Raw genomic sequence first — 24,802 nt, forward strand, 5'->3', positions numbered from 1 at the left:
ATCCACCACCCCATCGAAATCCAAAGACAGAGGACGCATGTGCCTGGCGTAGGCTCCAGACGGGCACTTAGACGAGCCTACTCATATTACCTCGCATACACCCCACAGCCTCCAGGGACGAAGGCCCATGGTGCGGGGCCGCACCAACCTATACCACATTACCTGGGAGTGCACACTACACAGCTAGAATACCCCGACACGAACGCCCCGAGGGAGCAATGGGAGGCACTGCTGTCCTGCTCGGCCGTTGAGGACCTGCTCAAGGTGATAGAGCTGAGAAGACGGCAAGAGCCAGTGTAGCCCTGGACTAGGGGCCCCGACCATTAGCGACTCTTCTGATGAGCCTTTTATTAATCTATCTATCTATCTATCTATCTATCTATCTATCTATCTATCTATCTATCTATCTATCTATCTATCTATCTATCTATCTATCTATCTATCTATCTATCTATCTATCTATCTATCTATCTATCTATCTATCTATCTATCTATCTATCTATCTATCTATCTTACACGCCGCCCGGCCCTATCCGTATCCTGCCTTACACACTGCTTGCTCTCCCTCCCATGTGGTCGTTCGCTCGGCGGACACCCATAGAGTTACACGTAATGAGTTCATAAAAATTCTAGATGGGCATTTGCACATGGATTTTCACCGTGCTTAAGGTTTCCCCATTCTGTGTTGGGCTAGCAGTGATAATGCAACCGTGTGAGACGGGAAGAAGCAGATGATTTTTGTGCTTTTTCAGCGAGTAACTACGCACTTGTTTTGCCGCTTTATGTTGGCTGCCTGCTTCTAGTTGGAAGCCTTGTGAGGCTAGATTGGTGGACAAATTACTTTTAGTGTCGTGTTCCTGCACAAAAATGACAATTTTCTGTCTCGACAATAACGCATACGTGATGCACACGATGTCCATGTACCTGCCAAGGCTTTATTTCAGTGTTGTCTCGTCCACGACTTTTGTATCTGCCCGCAAAAGCACTGTTGCGGCTATCAGATCAAGCTGCTTCGCGAGATATTTCTTTTCACTGATCAGATTCTTCACTTGCCTTTCTAAAGACACTTGTCCGGCGCGTCAGGGCTGAGGTGAAGTCAAGGTTTCGCCGGTACCGGCAAAAGGCGATGCATTTGCGTGTGTGCAGCACTATGTAGCGGCAATTCGACGACTCGGATGTGCTTAAGCTGCTCGAAGTGCGTACGTGTGTTCTTGCGCATACCCAATCGACTTCCGCGTGTCGAGCTTCTGCAGATTGATAATTTATTTATCTTATTACCATGATGGCCTAACGCAAGGCGCTACAAATTCGCTTGAATAAGGCGAGCCTCATCTAGAAACGTGCGCGATCAACGTGGAGCATTTCAACTATTCTCGTCATTTTGTCATGATGCTGGCATCTCTTTCTTTTTTATGCAGTGAAACTGGTGCCGTTAGCTCTCAAGCGCAAACGTCACAGTGAAACCTGTACTTTGTTTGTAAATAAAGCATATGCAAGCACGAAAGTTCCACTTAGAAATGGTTTACATCAATGTACACTTTCCCTCGTTTTATTGGGCAGTACGAAGTCAACATCAGTCAAAATCGTCCAATGCTTTATTCTGCAGAGACGGCGAAGGAGAGAAAGCGTGCTCACAATAGAAAAAATAATTTATTCTTGATAATGAACAGCTTGTCCTCAGAAAATATTTTCGTAGCGCCTAACAGAAGCATGGACTGATAAAGCTACACACTCTCCGCACTAAAACTATAACTCTTGTTAGGCTCCCAGCGTGATATATGACAGAACACAGCCTGCGCACCCCGTAGCTTCATATACATGTAGACGATACCGAAAGCAGGAAAACAAATCTGAACGAGCACCCAGAAAAGCACCCGTGCATAAGCTTGCCCATGCTTGTGCTCCGCACAATGTGAACAAACAAAAAAGCTCCGTTCGCACATGTTCGCGCCTCCAGTACACTTAAAATCAGTCCCTAACGTAAAACAAAACAACAATTGAGTCCTTCAATGATGCGGTTAGCCACGAGACTGAGCCAAAACACGGCGAATCTCTTGCGAATGCCTCGCCACGGAGACTCAACGGCCAACTGTCATGGAAGAGAGCGCGCCTAGACGCAAAAAAAAATATATATAGAGAAAAAAGTATACAAAAGGACGCGAGAAACACCACGTGATGGAGCACAGCAATTGGGAGACACAGACCTTCCTGCCTGCCTCCCCGGGTGCTCGTCGCCGCAGCGGCAGCGGCAAGGTAAAGTTATGTTGTCGCTACCTTTGGTTTCATTCAGGGAGTGACTGCGCCACCCCAAGTAAAACGCCCCCCCCCCCCCCTTCCATATCCACGGTGGACCTTGTCTCCGTCGAGGTTAGCTTTCGAGATAAATCGGCCCAAGCGGGCAAGAGTTGGCGCATGGGCTGCCCATAACAAGCCCTCCCGTCCGTTCCATCCGCCCACTTTCCTCTCTTTAGTGCTCGAGAAGGCAGCGCTATCCGGCTCAACCTCGTAAGCTTTCACTATCCCGCACAGAGAGCAGACGGTGCGTGGCGACGATTTTATCGCCCTGTGACTTTATATGAAACCACACGGTGACGGCGACGCCAAAAGTGTGCTTAGAGTTCCCAAAGAATTTATATCAGAATATTATAATTGCACTGGGAGGCGACAAGGCAGTGCAACCAGAAGTCTTTTCTTAGGTCCAGGACATTGTGGCGAGGTATGGAGCTTTTGCCGCGTGCCCTAATCGCAAGTAGAGGAAGACAACAAGGAGTCAAAATTTTCCATATTGTTCCTGTACCGACAGTTCAGCCAATACAAAGAGAACGAGTTCACCCCCGCTATAAACGGTGATGCAAATCACATGAAAAATATCGTGAACGTCAAGTGCATGCACCGTTACCCACAGAGAAAAATATTTCGAACCTTATCTTACAGAATATATCATTGCGACGAGTACGTCGGGACTCAAAACGGAGTCATATGCCAACTGTTGTTTACTTTCCAAACGCGATGTTAATGCAATGATTAGTGCCTACTTGTGGCCTTAATGCATCGCAGTGTACGTAGGGTAACGAAACTTGGGCCACAGCGTATTCCTCGTCAGAACATCTATGCAAAACATTGAAGAAAGAGGGTTAACCGAGGGGCCATATTTTTATTATTTATACCATGAGAAGCCAACAAACACTGGCACCAAGGACAGCATAGGGGAAATTACTTGTGCCTAATACCTGAAGTAAAGAAACGATACATTATTGAAAATTAAAGTGGATGAAAAAACAATTTGCCGCAGGGGGTAACCTAACCCACAACCTTCGCATTTCTACCAATTGAGCTACCGCGGCTTTTTCTCTTTATTTCCAGCTTGGCTACAGGCCTCAAAAGAGTTTGTGATCATAGATCACACTCGTTTTATATGTGTCAAAGTAGCAAGGATTGACAGCACAGCTTCACCACAGCCATTCCCTTTGTACACGTCACGTACCTTCACAACTATTTCTACAAAATATTCATAAACAGATCGGCCTTTAACATCACAATGTCTATATGCCAACAGACTACGCCCGACTGCGTGCAGCCCAATTGAAAAGTTAACATCCCGCTGTTAAAAATCGCGTTCAGGTGGTAAAAAACGAATGTCATGTGGATTGAGAGGTAGGTCTATCTTTAACGTTCTCTGTAATATATCCCAAAAGAATATGGCATTATTACAATCAATGAAAACATGTTCAATCGTTTCAGCTTTGTTGCACAGAAAGCATCTGCTTCCTCATGGCACATAAATCTCTATTTCCTCTAACCACGTTTTAACAGGCAAGGTTCCCGTGGGGAGCTTGAAGAAGAAGGTTCTAACGTTTGCCGGTATACAAATATTTTAACCCTTTCAGGTAACGTCTTGCCCAGGCCCTTCTTGAAAAAGTTAACCGATACAATAGAATAGGGAACAAACCTTCAATGAGATCCTTCATAAGACGCTTTCTTTTTACATTGGAGAGGTACTCAAGCGAAAATCTCGCCCTAAGGAAACAATAGGACGTTGCGACTTCACGCAAGAACCTCGAAATTGTGTCACGAGGGCCAATGGCTGCAGAAGCAAAAAAAAATCAGGCATAGAAACTGTTAATATAGTTTGGAAAAAAACACAGAAACGGGTCTATTTCGTCCCTTATCAATATGAAACGTTATACAACTTGCTGAAGAAACAAGTGGCACACCGACAGACACCTTTCTTTACTCGAAGAAACAAATTTGTCCTTGATGTGCGCTCCCACGTAGAACACCAGACAAACGTGGCAAAGATTCGGTGAAATTTTTTAATGTGCTTACGTGTACAACACAGTGCATGCAGAAGATTACATAATTTTTGCAGCGAGAAAAACCTTACAAATAGTGGCACGTGCGAAAATCGACAATTCACGGTCACCCCATGCTTCGGACATAGCACGCATTACATCCATTTTTACGAGCCAGAGTGACTCGTTCTCACGGTACTCATCCAAAGGTACCCCCAGGTAAGTGCTAGGTGTCGTGAGCCACCGGATATTTTCAAAAACACCGGGCGTGGCATTCCTATGGCCATGCGAGAGACCAATACTCTTCAGCTTATTGATTTCACTGCCGCTTTTCTCACAAAACCTTTCAGTAATTCCTAATAATGAGCTAACACTCTCCCTATCTGCAGCAAATAGGGCAACGCCATCGGCATAAGCTAGGACACATACTTCACAGGACTGTATCTTAGACACCCTGATTTCTGTGCTATTAACTATTTTTCTACAGAGTGACTCCAAAAAGAAAGCAAAAAATAAAGGACTTAACGGACAACCCTGTCGAACGGAAGAGAGTACTTGTATGCGTTGTGGGAGTTCGCCATTAACAATTAAATCGGTACATGAGCTTTGATATGCCATTTTGGTGCCTTTACACAAGATGGAACCAAGTCCTGCATAATTAATTATTAAAAAGAGAACACTATGTGGCACCATATCAAAAACCTTAGCTCGATCTATTTGCAGCATCGCTACCTTGAGGAGAGCGTTATCGCAATATTCTAAAATGCTTTTAGCTGTATGAATATTTGTAAATATTTTCCTACTTCTGATGCCGCATGTCTGATGCGGCCCAACTAACTTCCATATAATTCCCTGCAGCCTTACTGCAACAAATTTCATGAAAACCTTGTCCTCAACATTTGCCAACGTAAATGGCCTGTATCCCTGTACTTTACGTAATATATTTTTATCATTGCCTTTTGGGATTAGTACTGTGTGCGCACGAATGAACGATGGACGTAAAGTCACCCACTCGAGTGCCTCTGAAAACTGTTCATGCTGGTCTCGAATGCGGCAACATAGATGCCTTCAGGTAGCATACGTGGGTTTATTGCCCAGCCGCCTTCAACCAAAAGGATGTCGGAGCTTATGCTAAGGAGCTATTACGAAGCTAAGGAGCTTCGTAATAGTTCCAAGGCGTGTCCACTTGGAATGAATTTGCAGAATGACGCCAGTTTGCAGATATGAGCCAAGAAACCTGCTGTAAAAATTGCACTATTCTTGCCCTTTTTCAACGAAAACACTCCTTCATGCATTTGTTGGCAAAAGTAACTGGAACGCCCGTGTATTTCGTTCCACACTTTGGGAAATAATACCTCGAAAGTGGTTTCATCCCGCAAATATATACAAGCGGATACCTCTTGCAAGCTCATCAGCTACAATTATTAAATTGCAATAAGTACCGTAAAGTAATTAGCAGTTATCGTTTTTTCATTATTTGAAAGTGCACTTAGATTAATCGTGCTACTTATGTCCCTGTCTGCGAATTATCCAGCTCAATGACAAAGATTATGCTATCTGCCTCAGGCGACCTTTACAAATTCCATAAACCTTAAAAACGATCACATTGCATTAGTATATTCATCAGATTCATCATAGGTATAACATCACATTACATATGTTTTTAATACGAATCCACAGGCTAAGTTTTGTAAGAAATTGTAATGATATCTTTGTTTCTATCCTTATCTTCTGTAACCCCCTTATGTAATACCCCGACAAGGGTCCTTAAGGAAAAAATAAATGATGATGATGATGTATATTTATCAGTGATTGGGCGATGGGATACGACTGATACTTCGCCGAGCACAATGTTTTGCGACCCGCCAGCTAAACCAATTGGGAAGCCATAGCTGATACAGTTTACTGCATGAGGTGCCTTTAGTTTGCTACCCACATTGCAGGTCCAGTGTGCATGGAGCCTTGCATGTTTTAATATCGGTGACAGAATTTTCTTACGTTTTTTCCGTCACTTCAGTTCCTTTGCGTTAACTTTTCATTTTTGCTGCCGATCTGGAGTATCTATCTTTAGCGAAATAAACGCTGCGCCTCCAGTTGCTCCTTGCGAAAGCAAGAGCGACACCTTCAAGTCTATAGGAGGGGCCTTGGGGGCCCGACTTCACCCCTCCCCGCCTCCCTATGACATGCGAACGCGTCAGCGCTGGGACAATCCAGTGCGCAGCAATCCAAACCAACCCCCCTCCCCCCGCACATACACTACTAGAAAGTCTAGAAGGCTGCGGTGGACGCTGCAATGATCAAAACCTGACGACACAAACAAAGTGATAACTCCAGCCACTCATTGCTAAAAGCACGAAAATCACAATTTGCGCTACTTGCGCCAATAAAGAGGACGCGTGTGCACATTTCATCAAGTGTATCAGTTACTTCTGAAAGTATTACGCTCGTATAGTTGCGTGACATCCGAATTATGAATCGTTATATCCTATTTGTGATAGTCTCTTTTTTTTGTCCTCTATGGCGTACCCGCACATACACTACTAGAAAGTCTAGAAGGCTGCGGTGGACGCTGCAATGATCAAAACCTGACGACACAAACAAAGTGATAACTCCAGCCACTCATTGCTAAAAGCACGAAAATCACAATTTGCGCTACTTGCGCCAATAAAGAGGACGCGTGTGCACATTTCATCAAGTGTATCAGTTACTTCTGAAAGTATTACGCTCGTATAGTTGCGTGACATCCGAATTATGAATCGTTATATCCTATTTGTGATAGTCTCTTTTTTTTGTCCTCTATGGCGTTCCCCTGTACAATATTGTCTCGTTGGCGAGATGATGCGTCATCTATTTCAGCGTGTCTTTTCACAATTTGCAGCTTGAAAAGGAGCCCTATGTATGGCTGCACCATTCATCGACCATGAGAAGCCGCTGTACGGTCAGCCTATCGCTTCACGCATCTTGAGGAGCCGGTTCGCTTGGCCCCCGCATTCCTGTGGGGCGAGGTTAAACGTAAGGTTATGAGCCAGCCATCCAACTACGTGGGTGGAAACGAGGTTCAGCTGCTGGAGTTTCTCGTTCGTCTTGTTGATCTGCAGAGGTAGAGCAATACGTAAAAAAGTAAATACAGATGTACAAATCAGGAGTTCCTTATCAGAGATATGAATTTTATACCGCACCTCGTCACCTGCACAAACACACTAAAAATTTAAACCAAACATTTTTCTTTCGCTCGAGCAGTCCATGAACAAGACTCTATGGTCCCGTAGATCGTTCAACCTCTCATCATATTCTGCAGCATGATTTAAACCGTATGAACTTTCCGCAAAGATAGCCATTGTGACATAGCCAGAAAACTGCCGGCCCAACATATGCGTGTAAAACAGACATGCTATTTCTTGTTTTATGTTATCAGCGCAGTAGTAAAATGAGACGCAGACAGCAATATTTTGTTGAGGTCTATAAGGACTTACCTTAGCAAGGTATTGCTTCATACCAATTAAGAGAACCCTCGAAATATGGATTTTTTTGCGCTTAGTGCACACGCTGGAGCAAGCATTTATGACACGAATGGGCACAGACACAGCTCTCCTAGGATATCTGCACGGAGCAGGATTTTCTTGACACAAAATCTGAGGGAACGTGCCCTGCACGAAGCAATGGCTATGAGGGTAACTATACGGCGTGGGTAGTGAAAGGTATGTAGCGAGACCTTGGCGGTTCCAAATTTTATGGCATCAGGTTGCACGCAAGTAGTGCACACATTATTCGCAAAGATGACAACATGACTGTCGCTATTTGACACTTAGACCAATTCAGTGCTATTTAACCCCTCCAAACACGTCAAGAGCCATGCAGACGAGTTGAAGGTGCCTTTACAACGCAGTTGAAAACACGATTAAAACGTCTTATTACCACTGGGATGTGAACCGCTTGAATCTGTAAAGAAGGGTCTATCGTTCAGACAAACGTGGCTGGGGCATTACACACACCCCAAGTTATGAGCATTAGGAGTGACAAATACTGTTTTGAGTGGCTCCATATTGTCCAGCATAATCTGTCATATCCAGAGTGAACGTGGATAGAAGAGAAATAGGCAGCACAATACATGCTATCAAGGGCATGATCAATTGTGGCAAACGGCCTGTATCTTCGTAATGCTGTTGACGTGGCTATAATCCATGGAAAAGTGCTATGACTCAAATTTACTTCTAACGGCCGCAACCAGGGATTTCGAGATATTGGACGATGGCTCGATAAGGCCAATGGTAAGTATGTTCACGCTTTCTGCTGGATGACGCTTTTCCAAGGGGCAGACGCTGACTGGATAGGGGCGCCGGTGAACAAGGCTGACATTACTAGTGTGTATGGGTGGCGAGACATGTCTAGCCGAAAGGCCTATTACTGAATGCTAAAATTCCAGAATGGGACACGACAAGCAGCCGGCGGCCTTCAGGGTGAGTAGGAGGAAGGCCTGAGATTACGCTGTGGATTCTGTAGCAACCACTAGTTAGCAACGTCGGTGTGCCTTTCTGAGGGATGGCAGCGTTCGGTTCATAGGCTCTGCGTGGAAGCCTTGCAGTGAAAAACGGTGAGGCATGGAGATCCCCTGTGGTATGACTCTCTTGGTGAAGCCAACATTGACAACTTGAAGGTTGTTTCTAAAAGCCATGACTGACCTTAGCAACGTTTAACACTCGGACCCTCTCGAGTGAAGCTAGCCTAGCTGAAGTCTTGAGGAAATATCAGGCTGTTTGGGATATCATTGACCTTAGTAAGTAATGTAAGAAGAACTGATGCAGCTTTTACAGTGCTGACATATGGCCACGTCCTATTCTATAGAGGACTAGCAGATAAGAAGCAGTTCGGAGTAGGATTCCTGATCCATAAGGTCATAACGAGCAAGTCTGACGAATTCCACACAATTATTGCGAGGGTTGCAGTAGTCGTAAGAAAGCTAAATAGGAGGTATACTATAAAGGTAGCACAAACCTACGCTCCTACCTCAAGTCACGATGATGAAGAAATAGAACAGTTTTATGAAGACATTGAATTAGCGATGCGAAAACTGCGAACTCAGTGTACTGTAGTCAAGGCGACTTCAATACAAAAGTGGGGAAAAAGTAGGCTGGTGAACGAGAAATTGGCAACAATGGCAGGGAATATAGTAACACTCGAGGAGAGACGTTGGTAGAATTCGCGGAACGGAATAAGCTGCGAATAATGATAACGTTCTTCAGGAAGCATTGGAATCAAAAGTGCACCTGGAAAATCCCTAATAGTCAAACAAGAAATGAAATTGATTTCATCCTTTCTGCCGATCCTAGCATAGTGCAGGATGTAGAAGTGTTAGGTAGGGTAAAGTGCAGTGATCATAGGTTAGCGAGGGTTAGCATTCATCTGAATTTGAAGAGAGAAAGGATAGAATTGGTCAAGAGGAAACAGACCAACCTAGACACAGTAAGGGTGATAGCGCACCAATTCGGGTTGACACTTTCAAACAAATTTGCAGCCTTAGAAGAGAGAGATGAAGATTTACATTACATTAAATTCATAGAGACAATGAATGAAACCGTAGCTATGCTGGCTTCAGAAGCAGCAATCGAAGTGCGAAGCGATGCCCCAAGGCAACCGGTAGGTAAGCGCGCCCAATTAACAAAGGAACTAATAAAACAACGACAAAGAATGAAAGCGTCCAACTCAAGAGATCAGATAGAATTCGCGTAACTGTGAAAACTAATCAACAAGGAGAAAATAAGAGATATTCGAAGCTATGACATGAAAAGAACTGAGAAAGCAGTAAAAGAAATGGACGCAACCTGAAAACAGTCAGAAGGAAGCTAGGCATTGCACAAACCAAGATGTATGCACTGAAAGATATGGTAATATCATAAGCAATCTCGAAGACATAGTACAAGCGCCGGAAAAATTCTATAGCGACTTGTAAGTACGCAAAGCAGAAACAATACCTGCATTCATATTAGTAAAGAACACGTTAGAGAGGCTCTTTATAAACCTATCGATGAAGTTAGAAGCGCCTTGCAAGAAGATATGAAACGGGAAGAAGCGGCAGGAGAAGATGGCATATCCCTCTATTTAATCAAAGATGGTGGAGGCATAATGCTTGAACATCTAGTGGCCCTTTATATGAACTGCCTATCGACTTCAAAGGTCCCAGAGAACTGTAACAATGCCAAACTTTAATGATCCACAAAAAGGGAGACGTTAATGAATTGAAAAATATGTGCCCATTAGCTTACATCCAATATTATATAAAATATTCACCAAGATAATCTCCCATAGAGTAAGAGCAACACTAGACTTTATTCATCTAAGCAAACAGGCAGGTTTCAGGAAGGGATACTCTACAGTGGACCACAATCATGTCACCCATCAGGTAATCGGGAAATCTGCAGAGTACACTCTGCCTCTCTATATGGCTTTCATAGGTTACGAAAAGGCATTTGATTCAGTGGAGATACCAGCAATCGTAGAGGCATTACGTAAGCAATGAGTAGAGGAAGCTTACGTAAATATCTTGGAAAGTATCTGCAGAGATTCCACAGCTACCTTAATTCTCCCCAACAATAGTAGGAAGATTCCTATGAAGAAAGGAGCCAGACAAGGAGACACAATCTCTCCTAGGCTATTCACCGCATGCTTGGAAGAAGTATTCAAGCTTTTAAACTGAGAAGGCCTAGGAGTAAGTACAAACGACGAATATCTCAGCAACCTTATATTTGCAGATTACATTGTCCTGTTCAGCCACTCTTGGGAAGAGTTACCAAAAATGATTGAGGACCATAACAGAGAAGCTATAAGAGTGAGGTTGAAGGTTAATATGTAGAAGACACAGATAATGATGAATACCCGTGCAAGAAAACCAGAGTTCAGTATCGCCAGTCAGCCCCTAAAGTCTATGAAGGAGTAGGTTTACCTTGTTAAATACTCACAGGGGACTCCGGTCATGAGAAAGAAATTCACACAATAATGAAAATGGGTTGCAGCACGTACGGCAGACATTTTAATATTCTGACTGGAAGTTTAGCGTAATCATTGAAAAGAAAGGTGTACAACCAATGCCTTCTACGGGTGCTAACATAAGGGGTAAAAACTTGAGATGGACAAAGAAGCTGGAAAACAAGTCCAGGACCACGCAAAGAACGATGGAACAAAGAATGTTAGCCTTAATGATAAAAGACAGGAACAGAGTGGTGTAAATCAGAGAGCAAAGAGGGATAGCCGATATTCCATTTGACATTAAGAGAACGAAATGAAGCTCGGTAGGCCATGAAATGCATCGGATAGATGACCGGTGCACCATTAGCGTTACAGAATTGGTGGCAAGGGAAACGCAGTCGAGGACGGCAGAAGGCTAGGGGGCGGGGGTGATGAAACTAGGAAATTCGCAGGCGCTAGTTGGCATTGGTTGTCGCAGGACAAGGGTGGTTGGTGATCGCAGGGAGAGGCCTGCATCCTGCAGTGGCCATAAAGTAGGCTGCTGCTGATGATGATGAATGCTCAGTACTGCACTGTAGAGAGGAGCGACAGCGGAAGGGACGACATCTACTGCTTTGGATGTAGAACCAGCAGCAAAGATGGTACCTCGGCAGGCGTCCCAGTTTTATTCGGCAAGTGATCAATCTGGCTGGAATGTAAGTGACTCAGAGGTCGGACATAGAGGTAAGAAAATTCTACACAGTACAAGGTGAAACGCCCCGGTGAAGCAATCCGTCAGATTGTAATTAGAAGAAAGAATATGAAGTCTAGGTACTTTGTCAAGGGGCTACTGCGCAAGGACGACAAGAACCTGGTGACCCGTAACCGTAATCTGGATTCTGCTCAACCGAACAACAGTGACTCTCACACCATCGGCGATGCATCCGGCTTGTGGTATAGGAGGTGTTAATATCTACATTCGATGACGAAAACTTGTGCCTAAAACACAGATGTGTACTCCGGCGTCGGTCATAGCTCTGATGCAAAGGTTGTTGATGTATACTTGAAAGATATTCCAGTCGGAAAGTAATTTAGCAGAGCGTTTTAGCTCAAGCTTCACTTCCCGAAACTCTGTTGAGATACCGGCGCCTATGCGCGTTTTGCGCGCCGATGGACGTGCCACTGGTGCCGGCCTTGCGCAGAACACCGGAAAATGAGCCAGGAGCGCACCGTGGTTTCCTGCGTCTCTGAGCGCGCTTCTCTTTCTTATTCGCGTTTTCAGATAGAGCAAAATAAGCAACAACTTTCGCATGTGTGGGGTGGTCAAAGCTGCAAGGGATGTCGAAGAAGAATTCTGGCATGGTGGGTGGCTCAAATACCCGCAAAAACGTGCCGACGTTACGGCTTTAATCATTCCCCGCAAACCCTCATCAGCGGGAGCAACAGTTGTAATTAATCGCTGCCGTTCAGCGGCAAATTTCTTGTTCCTATCCTTTCCTTTGTCGCGTCGGTGTTTTTTCCGATCAATCATATTTAGATGGGTAAGCGATCAAGTTCGTCCGTAGTGACGCATGCCATTTAAAGGAAATTCGCTAATGTTCTGAATGTCGTATGGCGGTTCATTAGTTCATTACCACGTGCGCTAACTATTCAGCTGAATGGCTCGACTGAATGAGTGCTTCGTGTTGCACGTTAAAGCTACTAAAGCTTGCAAAATCGAAATTGTTGGTTTTATGCAGCCCGGTAAATCCTCGCACTAGCTGTCATGCAATTCATGTTTTTCCATCTCTTTTATGTGCGATATCGCTCATGTGGAACTGTTGCTAGTGGCTTCGTCCAGACCTGTTGTAGATTTTTTCGAGGTGCGAGGTTTTGACCCTGCCTCGTTTGTAAAGGGTCTAAATCGCGCTCATAGCTGTTGTGGTTTTTTCGGACATGTGTTTAGAAAATAGGTAGTTCAAAGTGAGAATTATTAACAGTTGCTGCATATACTATTTTTGTTACATTTTCGCTGAAGAGCTTGCGTCACGTCTGGGAAGCCGTCACACCTAGATGCTGTATCAGCATACTTAACACGCCGATTCATTGGTTTGGTTTACAACGTAGCCCCTCTCTGCATATTACTTTTGTGCTCAATTGAATTGTTTCTTGCTTTGCTTATGCCGCAGGGGACTAAACCTTGCATTGCCGCCAGCGCCCATTTGCTTCGATTTGCCCTGCTCTGCATTTAAAAATATCATGTGGCATCTCCCTCTAGGAACGTTAAAAAAAAGTACTGAAAAGTTGGCGAGACTTTAGCATTGTACGTTTCCAAGTAGCTCCCTTAGGGAATTTAAAATTACAAAAAGGGCGGTGGGTACAGCAGTTCATCGGCATATGCAGCAGAATTGCTTTGGTGGTACAGCACTAACACTCACCCTGATTAACCCGTGCGTTTGCTGGCTTCGTTGACTAGCATACGCGTTTCCAACAATAAATTCGCAATTACTCTACTTGAGTCGACTTTGAGTATACTAATTCGTCGATGTCTCTTGTATTCATTGGCAGAAAGATCCCAACGGCATGTGCAGACATTGCACCGTGCGGATTTGTTGCGAGATGTAAGTCTTCACTAACGACGAGTGCTTATTATTGAGGTACAGAAGCAGTATTATGGCATGGGTATTATTTAAAAAAAGCGGTCGAGACATTGCATTACTCTATAAAATTTAGCGGCTAGTTAACGTGAGCTCCACATCATTTATATGGGTTTCATGGCGTTTGTCTGCGGAACGCACCTGGCATGTATGTGGACCGAGTTGTCCCAAGCACGGGCAACATCGTGTTCATGCCCGCTCACACAGAGGCCCACGTATTCCCTTGAGCTGTCAACGCAGAAGAAGCAGACTGGCACCCGAATAAAGGAGAAATCGCACCCGCTAACTTCAGCTATCCTTGCTGCAAAGTGTTGCCGTCTGCTACTACTCGCGTGCGTACTGTTAGAAGCGCCCTCTAGGTGGCTATCAGTGGCGCCTCTACTTTTAGCCTTTACAGGCGGTGCACTACGCGCACAGGACGGGGAGGGAGAGCGATGGCTTGTTGGTGAACGACATGGACAGCGGAGGCGACTGGGCATGACACGTACCGCCTTCGGGAACTGTACTTGCAGATAACTTGTTGTGGGGCGGAAAAGGCGAGCAATGCTGCAGGGAACGAGGTAAGCGCGAAACGGAGAGGTGACAGAGAGGCATTCTGGCCACGGTAGTAGAAAATGTGGTGTGCAGCACGATTAGGCCGGAGGGATATAAGCTTATTTACATCTCTTCATCATAAAGACGATTCCTGGTACGACAAAAGGAATACGTGTGGCCTCGACGCCCTCCACGTAAGTTACAGCACCATGAAAATTATTCATGGTGCAGACACTAAACAGGTCCATGTCTAGGAATTTCCGAAAAGCAACGGCTTGGATCAAAGAAACAGTCAAAGTCGAGTTGTCTGAGAGCACAGTGTTATGAGCATCCTGATACGCTGCCTCGAGTTTACATCAGGCCATACGTGCAAGGTCGTCAGATGTAGACAGTTGACAAGTAGTTGCCTCGTATCCCGAATTTGCAACGGGGCTCGGGAGAAGCCCGAAGTGATGCGATATGAGGTGACTCTTCAGTTCCTCTAAATGGTGGCACTATGATTACGCTGCCAATGGTCACCACGTTGATAAGGACAAGGAGACGAATGCGTCATCCGTGAGGGCTTTACGTTTGTGAGTCATCTGGTCAGTCACAGACATCGTCTAATAAGACTCTTCACACAAAGCTAGAACGCCATTTATGTACGATAAGAAAGGCTCAGTTCACGTGTGGCTATGTAGCGCCCGTTGCTTCTCCTCAGCAAAGTGGCAATCATGTGGTTTGCTGGGAAGGTGACAGAGGTGCTGTCTGAAAGCGTCCCAGGTGGTCTAATTGCCCTCATGGGTTTGGACGTAGGCCCCAGCAGGTCTGTCAAGGTGGAAGATGACGTAGGTCTACACGACGATGGAATCCCAACCATGGTTACTGTCACACTCTTAGATGTTAGGCAACTCGTCGACCTCACCACCGTCCATCTCCAACAATATGACGAGATCGCCTGAATGTCAGAGGGTGGTGATCTGAATAGCTTCAGACGCAGTAGGCGGTGACGTGTGTTCACTTGGATGCCAGGAGGTAGACTCTATGCGGTGTCCAAAAGAGCCCCGCTATCGAAGGAGTTACGAAGCACCTCCATCAAAACTCTCACCTGCAATTACAGAAAGCTGCTAAATGTTCTCACAGTGTATTTACAAGTCTGGCCTTAGCAAACCCTGGCCAAGATGAATGCCAGGACACATGCGCATGTGATGCAGTAGCGGCTACTTTCTTTGATAGTCATGTAGCAATAAGATTGGTCATCTTTGGATTCAAGATAGAGTTCCAATGATGTTTTGCTAACCCTAAGACGCACAACTTTTAAAAAAAACAACTGCGATTGTGTAAAGTTGCCTATAATACTTCATTGCAGGTTTCTTTCTTCGAAGCTCTCTCCCCAGTCGTTTCTCTTCAATTAATTTCAGTTGATTCAACATCTTTACATGATGCCAAGAGCAGAACAAAAAAGCCGTTTCGATTACTGGCTTGATGAAGTGGCTACTCATTCACTGCTCAAGGGGTCATTACTCAAGGTATATTGCAGATAAAGGCTTAACTCGGTAAGAATTATTGCGTGCAGCTTTGAGAAGAAGTGAATATCAACACCTTATGGGTATACATGTGGTGATAGGAAAATATATAATAAATATTTCATGGGATTCTTTAAGATATCCGAACAGCCCAAAAAAAATTTGTGATATGCTGCAGAACAAAGTTCGCGCCTCATTCGCAGAAACAACAAAATGCACACGTGTCGTTCAAGCTGTTTCCCTTCATTTTGATGTTACCACAAGGATTGTTTTCCTCTACCCTGATACGTTGTGGTGTGAACAACAAATGCCATATTCCGTGCCTCTAGTTTTGCTATGGAAAGATTCAGCCCATAAACATGCCTTGTTTTCACAGTTGACCGAGCCTCTTTCGTTTACCATGGTCACAAATCAGTGAAACTCTGATATTTTCCGTTGTGGATCGAAATGTCCCTGTATTCTGAGGAAACTGCACTAAATTCATGGCATGCCATGATAACTATAAGCACAAACAAATGCATCCGTGGCGCAGCGAGCGGGTGGAAAACTTGGCACGCCCTCCACCCTGACCCAGAAATTTCTGTGTTGGCATGCGATCGCCCACCCTCCCCCAGTTACGTAAGTGCTTCCCATGAGAAATTGCTCTGGCTACGCCACTGAAATGCACATATAGGCATCTATAGCGAACCATTTATGTAGCTACACCAGGCCATGATACGGATAAGTGAGCATCGGAAGCACACTTAGGCTAACTTCGTACACGTGTGCTACAACAGTTGCTATATTTTAGGTCGAAGCACATATGACCACGCTCTCGAAATGAGGAGCTAGACTTGCAGCATTCGCAAGTGCTAAAGAGCACCGCGAGATACAGGCAGTCTCAGTTTCGATCGCATCGTTTATCTCCATAAAGTTGTTACGCGTTGGCCTTTATCTCGTGTCCAACTCACGGGATGAACGGGCATGCGTTCCTGCTGTACCAAATACTGCTCTTGCAGCCTCAGAAGTTTAAAGTGAGCCATTTAGAAAAGCTGGCAGGATAAATGAAGCAGCCATTATTTCGTTTGACCGGCGCAGGAGATTTGTTCATAAATAGTGTGACGATGGCTCGCGTTTATTTACCGGATGGAAGATGATAGCTCATCGTAGGCCGTTACAGAGACGCTCGCTGTACATTACAACTTCATCCTCTCATTTTATCTTTGGTTAATACGTTTCGTTTTCCAGTTCGCAGACGATAACCACTGGACAACTTCGTCGTGGGATCGATGGCGGTAAGGCTTGAGGCGCGTGATGCCAGCGGCGAGCACCACTCGTGAGACGAGGCATTACATACGTTACGTCACTGAGGCGGTCAAGAATCACGAGCGGACCGGAGTAGTGCACCGATTACATCTGGCGCAAACGTCGCTTGCAGAGTTGTGCACAAAACCACACATGGTCACATTTAGCTGAAGAAATGTGTCGACTGCTGGTGTAGTAGCGCGCTTTTGACGCTGTTGAGATCCCAAAGAGCGTGGGTGGGTGATAAGATGGGCCTCTCCTGCATGGTATAGCAAATCAGCAACTAAGGTATCCACGTCGAGTGTGAGAGGAAGAGTGGTGTGCAGACAGCTGCGAGGCGAGCTAGCTTACAGAAAATACATTGGAAAGAACCCGGTACATTTAGTCTGCACGGTGCTCTACGTGTAAGCCATGCACTGTAGAACATTGTTCCACTTTTGTTGTTTAGAATGAACATAAATGCATAGTATGTTCGTTATAGTCTTGATTGGGCTTATGATGAGGTCATTGATCTGTAGCGGAGGTAATGTGGCACCATGAAACTGGCAGGGAGGCACACGGAAGATTTAATCAGTGACGACAGCGACGAATGGATGTCCCCGATCGCTCATGTCGTCGCGTGCAGGGCCATGGCGAAGAATTATAAACAAAGGCATGAACTAATTAGGAGAAAATCAGACGCCCACCCGTTCATAGCAATTGCTACAAAGGTTTCCTCTTAATTAATTAGCACTCTGCACCTTGCGGGTTTCTGCAGAACTATTCTGCCAACGCAGGAACTGTGAAACAAGCAAAGCCATTGCAGGGCAGGTATTGCGGCAGTTTCTGCGTAGCGCGTCAGAAGGCGGACGCATGCGACTATCCAATGGTGGGTGGTGTATCATCGTGCGAATAGGCCTAGAGGCTCCACACACACACATTCTCAAAGGGAGAATGAGGTGGTGGCACAGGATGAAGACCCGGCGGCATAGTCGGAGAGTGCTTATGACATTTGCAGTGCTCGCAACCTGCAACGTATATTTTAGTATCGGGTCGGCATATTGGATAGCAGGACATTTCTTGTATGTGATGCAACATTGGCGAAACGAATGTGACTACAAGTTGGGTCACCTTGCATGACGCAAAAGACGTTTGAGTGTATGGTCAGTGGAACGACGAGCCCACGGACTCCTTGGCAGGAATAACTTTTCTCGTAAACGCGATCGTCGTGAACCACAAAACAGCTCCAGCTTACATTGACTGGCCGAAGCGAATAAATGATCTAAGCTATGGTCTTTGTGCTTTTCTATCCGGAAATTAGCAACGTCAGGAATCGGAGAGTGAATAGCGGTAAGATAATGATCAATGTTGTCAGCATCACACTCAGTAGTTGGCAGAGGAAAGAGGGAGGGACAGTCAGCGTCAGCGTGGCGGTTACCACTCTTGTAGTATACCAGAAAGTCAAGCTATTGCAAACGTAAGCCCCATCCCGATAGAAGGCCATATGTCTCTCGTAAGCCACCCAATGAGCAAAGAGAGTGGCAGTTCGTGTCGATTTAAATGTAACGGCCGCCAATGTACGGACGAAACTGGCGAACGGCTAATACAACTGCGAGGAAGTCTTGTCCTTTGACTATATAATGGCGCTCCGTTTTTCAGCACAAGTGGCTGCCATAGTACAGTGCATGTTCAGCATTGACTAAGCATTAAATTAGCACTGCGCCGAGACCGATTCCACTAGCATCGGTATGGTAGCACCACTAGCCGATGGGCAAAGGGTCGTAGCACTAGCCCTGAGGCCAGTAAAACTTCCGCTCTAGAAATGAGGATTCACAATACGGCGTCCAGTGGAAAAGTACGTCCTTTTGCAGCAAGTCTACCAGGCAGGCACACTAGAGATGTCAAGTTGTAGGTCAAGAACACTGTAGCAAAACTATATGACGAAACCAAAATTTATTGGGCGAATTTGCGCCCTCAAAACAGGCGACACTCGATGCATAATGATAGCGGCGAGCACGGTCGGCGATCGTCGAAAATCAGAACCTCCGGTCAATCCCGTCGGCTTTCATAGATGAGTGATTGAAGTTTTTAGGGTAATCCCTGGTGCCCACGTGTCTTCCAGAATGTGCTAAACAATTCGCGTCGCGCCTACAATCAGATTACACAGGCTTCGATGACAACACACAACGGATGCAACCGTCGGCAACATTCCAGTAAGTTCCAATCATGCTGGCTCGTCTTGTGCTGAGTGATAACTTTAAGTTATTAGTGGTTGGAAAGCAGTCCGCGAGAAGGGAATAAGTACACGTGTGAATAAGTCTTATCAGCAAAATTGGGAACAAAGCGCTGGAAATACGAGCTAAGGCTCAGGAAACTTCGCAGCTCCCGAGAGATACCGCAGCTAATTGAAGTTCCTGACAGCGGCAACTTAATGCGAGTCTGATGTAATCGCATGCTTGATCAGAAGTTGTATAAGAACCAGTGTTTCGAGTTCTCCAAAACGACGTTTCTTTGAGTTCAGTGCTACCGCATCTTTAACCAGACAGGCTAGGGCAACGTCAAGGCAACAGTTTGTGAAATGTTTGGCCAAAGATAACCACATCGTCCAGGTAACATAGACAAATGTCCCACTTTAGGCCCTCCAGTACTCTTTTCATATATATCTTTCAAACGCTGCGCTGGCATTGCACAAGCTGAACGGCATGCCATTAAATTCAAACAAGCCGTCTTGTGTAACGAAATGCGTCTTTTCTTTAACATCAGAATTTGCCGCTAATCAGATCGCAAATTCACTGTACGCAGAGAGAGAGAGAGAAAAAAAAAACATTTATTCGGACCATCGAGGTGGTTGCTCTTGAGGACGAGTGGGTGATGTCCTCATTCCAGGACTCCACTGGCCATGGCTGCTCGACGTACTTGCTGGACGAGAGCTTCTTGTCCCGCCAGAGTATCGCCGGTCAGCTGTACCTCCCACCGCTCAAATGACGTGCTAGGAGTCTAAGTATTGAGGTTTGCCCTCGCACCCCCACGAGATGTAAAAGAGTGTAGGGCGTGTGTCTCCGCACCAGCGGCAGATGCCGCGATATGTATGTGGGAACATTTTGCTGTATCTGTGTAGGTTTGGAAATGTGTTGGTCTGTATAAGTCGGGGAGCTACGGCATCTTCAGTGCTGACCTTTTTGTGAGGCGGAGGATAAATCCTGTGGTTGATTCGCTAGATCTCGAGTCGGTCGCAGTAATTGGATGGCAGGGGCATGAAGGTAGAGGATGGGGATTGAAGAGACGATTGGTCTTGCCCCGCTCGGTTGATTACGGCTCGAGCTAGGGCGTTCTCAGTTTCGTTCCCCTCCAGACCTGCGTGACCCGGCGTCCACGTGATTTGATGGTATTCTTGCAGCCTCGGGCCTAGAATCTGAGCCGCCAGCAGCGGTGTTCGTCCGTTCGTAAAGTTACGGCAGACCTGTTGCGAGTCGGTAACGACATGGACTTCCCTGCCTATCCTGTCTTCTTGTTTTATAACCAGCGCCGCGGCTATGGTCTCAGCCGCAGCTGGGGTCTCTGCCCTTACGGAGGCCGCGAGGATCAAGGAGTTGTCTCTCCCGTTCACGGCGGCTACCGCGAAGAGGCCCCCTACAGGGTACGCCGCCACGTCCACGTACGTTACGTACGGGTCACCCTTGAATTGTCGGCGCTGTCTCTCGACCCGAGCTTTGCGTCGTCCTTCATGGAGTTCAGACTCATGTGCTTCGGTATCGGGTTCGTCTTGATCTTGCCTCTGACCTCAGGCGGGAGTGATCGTTGCCCATCGAGGGCACGGAGCTCCGTTGCCGTTCCGGTCCGGTGGAGGATGGCTCTGCCCGCCGACGTCTTCTCTAGTCTGGCCTTTTCCGAAGCCATAACCGCGTCCGACAGCTCAGCGAAGGTGTTGTGGATCCCGAGGGCCGCTAACTTCTCGTTTGAGGTGGCGACAGGGAGACCCAGGGCCGTTTTGTACGCGCCTCTGATGATGGCATCGACTTGTTCTTGGTCGCGTTTGTTTAGCGAGTGATAGTGATACGGCATGCTATACGTTATTCTGCTGATCACCAGAGCCTGGACGAGGCGAAGCGTGTCCTTCTCGCATGCCCTTGCGGCTTTTTGTAACTCGTTTTATAATCTGCGAGATCTGGTTGGTGGCAGACCTTAGGGCTTGGATGGTGTGGGAGGCTTTCAGGTTGCTCTGGATCCAAAAACCCAGAATCCTAGTCTTATTGCCTTCCGTTATCTTCTGGCCCTCAAGGTAGAAGTCGATAGGGCCGGGGGACTTGTAGATTCCTCCTCCGTGCACCCGGATCACTTCGGACTTTTCGGAAGCACGACGCATCCCGCTCGCTGCCGCAAATCCCTCCACGGCCGTCGCGGCCTTTTGAAAGGTCACCTCTTTTCGCGCTAGGGAGCCCTTGGTGGCCCAGAGCGTGATGTCGTCTGCGTACAGGGCATAACCTAGGTCGGGGATCTTCCGCAGCTCTTTGGTCAGCGCTAGCATCGCGACATTGAATAGAAACGGGGAGATTATCGCCCCTTGCGGTGTTCCTTTGTTCGGCCCGTCGATCGTATATGATCGAGTCTTGCCTGTTCCGATGGTTGCCGTCCGGCCCGTCAGGAACGATTTAACTTATTTAAACATGTGCTCCCCGCAGCTGATGTCGTTCAGTCCCTTGAGAATGGCCTCGTGGGAGATGTTATCGAAGGCCCCTTTTAGGTCGAGTGCGAGCAAGAGGTGTTCTCCTCCCTTCGGGATGCCCTTGGGAACTACTTACCTAAGGATTAGGAACGCATCTTGTGCAGAAAGTCCCGGCCTGAAGCCAAGCATGGTGTGCGGGAAGAGGTCACCGTCCTCTATGTAACGTTGGAGGCGGGTTTCGATGACCCTATCGTAGAGCTTGCCGAGGCACGAAATCAGCGAGATGGGACGCAGGGCGTCGATCGCGGGCTTCATGCCGGGTTTGGGAATTGTTACAATTTCCGCGTGTTTCCACTCGTTCGGTACGTGGCCCTTGCTCCAGAGTTTCTCGTTTAGGTATTCGGTCAAGTCCTGGATGTGCATCGGGCTCAGGTTTCTAATCATGGCATTGGTGATTGTGTCAACTCCGGGAGCAGTGTTGCGCTGTGAGGCTCGTGCCGCGGCATACACCTCTTCCTCCGTGGTGGGAGCGTCCAGTTCTGGTCTTGGTTCTCCTTCATATTTTAGGAGGCAGGGTTGTATGGGGTCGCTACCTAGGTATCTGGTTTTTAGGGTGTCAATCAGATCCTGGTCGTTTCCGGGGTACTTGTGGGCAATTTCTAGAAGCGTCCGACTGTTTGTCGATTTCGCCTTGTCGGGCTCGATCAGGCAACGTAGGATGGCCCACGTCTGCGCCGTACTCAGGGTACCCTTAAGCGAGGTGCAAAACTGTACCCAATTTTGCTGCGTCAACTCGTTCGCGTAATTTCTGGCTTCGTCTGTTATTTTCTCGATTCGTAGACGTAGTGTCCGGTTTAACCGCTGTCGCTTCCACCGTTTGAGGAGACCCTTACGGGCTTCCCACAGGTGTAAGAGCCGGCGGTCGACTTCGGGCGTCTCGACCATGCGCTGGATGGTTTTAGTGGTTTGGATATGGGCGTACCGGAGGTGCTGCATCCATTCCGCTATGTCCGTTATACCATTTTCGGGCGGGGGGTACTGCCTGAATGCCTCCCAGTCCGTAAGCCTAATTTCGCCAATTGTTCTCTTGAGTTTCTGCGTGGATACAGAGATGCTGAGGATATAGTGATTGCTGCCCAATGTTTCGCCCAGGTGCGCCCATGAGTATTCCCTTACGTTTTTGATAAATTACAGGCCCGGAAACGTGTCTCGACTTACACTGTTGCCTACTCGGGTTGGTTGGAGGAGGTTGGTTATCAATTCTAGGCCCATTTGGTAAACCGCATCGAGGAGCGACCTTCCCTTGTGCGTGTCTTGTTGGTAGCCCCAAGTCATGTGTCTAGCGTTCATGTCTCCCACAACTACCAGCTGGTTGCAGCCAGCGGCTCTCACGCTGTCATAAATAATGTTGCGGAAGTCGCATTTCTGAGCCCTCGGCGGACTGTACAAATCCAGGATGAAAGTGCTACGTCTACCCCTCTTTTGCGGGAAGACTTCCACTAGCACGTGATTAATGTCATGATGTTGATAATGTTTTCCCACGGCCGTCACCGTTTTGTGAACTAAAACCGCGTCCTTCGGTGATCCCGGGTGTTTAATTACGTAGTAACCCCGTAGCCTGATCGGCTGGTTCCCGACCTCCTGAAGACAGATGACGTCGGGGGGGTATAGGTGATTTTGGATGAAGAGTTGGAGTGAACTTGCCTTCTTGTTGAAAGAGCGACAATTCCACTGCCAGATCTCGAGGTGTTCGGGCGCGCTGCGTGTGGTGTTAGCCATCGCTGACGTTCATGCCACCGCCGTCGCAGTTGTCGGCGTCCCTGACGTCACCCGTGTTATTTATGCGCCTGTACGCCTTGATGCGTGGGTTGGTGATCTCGTCGTCGACCCGCTTGCGCGAGCCAAACTCAACCTTGCGTATTCTTCTTTCAAGGTCTTCATGGCTTAGTGTGTTCTCCTTGACTTGATTTTTAATTCGCCCATCTGGTAAAGCATCTGTTGTATCGTAGAAATAAATACATTCGAGGGTGACTACACTTGACTGGACTGCCGCTGCCGAGGCCGCACCGGGTAGCGATGAAGGCGTGGTAGTTCTTGAGGGGGGAGGAATAGAGATGGCGGGCTCGTGGCCTATCGTTCCGCTTTACGACCCCGCCTGTGTGTTGTTGCTGGTTTTGCTTAGCGACGCTTCTAAGCGTTGCATGCGTTGGTTTAGGTCGTTAACCTGAGCCTTGAGTTTTTTTTATTTTCTGCCCTGATGCGCGTACATTCTGGGAAGCATTTACTATTTTCACTGGTATTTTGAGCGGAGGAGGTACTAGACTGATTCCGGCTCACCTTTTCGTTGTTGGCTTGGTTCTTCTTGCCCGATTGGTTCTTCTGTTTAGACGTGGATGTCGAGGTAGAAGGCTGCCGCTGCCCTTGCTTCTCTCCTAGCTTTGGCCACTCCGAGCGGAATCGGGACCTGAACTGGGACCGGGATCGGGATCGGAACCGGGACCGGGAGCGGGACATTGACCTGGACTGGGCCCGGGACCTTGAGTGGCTCGTCGAGGATTCCGAGCTGAACCACCATAGGCGGCTTCGCCTTGGCCTTCCTCCATCATTGTCGTCGTCTTCCATCCTCCTTCCGGGTGGACGATGCTTCTTGGTGGTAGTACCGTTGTTTTTTAGCTTTCCCTTACACTCGCGAGACCCCGTGGCGTGGGCTTCGCCGCAGACGGCGCACTTGAGCGAGCACTCGTGGTCGTCTGTCGGGTCATGCGTCCCGCAAGCGAGACAAATTTTGATGTTCGGGGTAGGACAAACGTCCAATCGGTGTCCCTTGCGCTGGAAAACATGGCAGATTGGTTTTGTGGGCTTGTAGGGGTGGCACTCGGTCTCCCCTCCGTAGTAGTAGACGTATCGTGGAACTACGTGAGAGCTGAACGTAATCAAGGCCGTCTTGGTCTTTCCCAGCATGCGGCCCTG

The 24,802-nt window shown here is 47.0% G+C and overlaps 1 protein-coding gene across 2 annotated transcripts in view; it reads right to left on the reverse strand.

Moving 5' to 3' along the window:
- Positions 1-6,003: 6,003 nt before the first annotated feature.
- LOC135920595 (mucin-3B-like) overlaps positions 6,004-24,802 on the reverse strand; it is a 213,580-nt gene continuing 194,781 nt past the window's right edge. For both annotated transcript variants that reach the window (XM_070536202.1, XM_070536201.1), the window contains exon 9: positions 6,004-7,384. In XM_070536202.1, the coding sequence (XP_070392303.1) occupies positions 7,232-7,384 (153 nt within the window). In that variant the 3' untranslated portion in view covers positions 6,004-7,231. The remainder of the gene's footprint in view (positions 7,385-24,802) is intronic.

This window comes from Dermacentor albipictus, chromosome 3 (genome assembly GCF_038994185.2).
Source record: "Dermacentor albipictus isolate Rhodes 1998 colony chromosome 3, USDA_Dalb.pri_finalv2, whole genome shotgun sequence".
NCBI classification, from domain to species: domain Eukaryota; kingdom Metazoa; phylum Arthropoda; class Arachnida; order Ixodida; family Ixodidae; genus Dermacentor; species Dermacentor albipictus.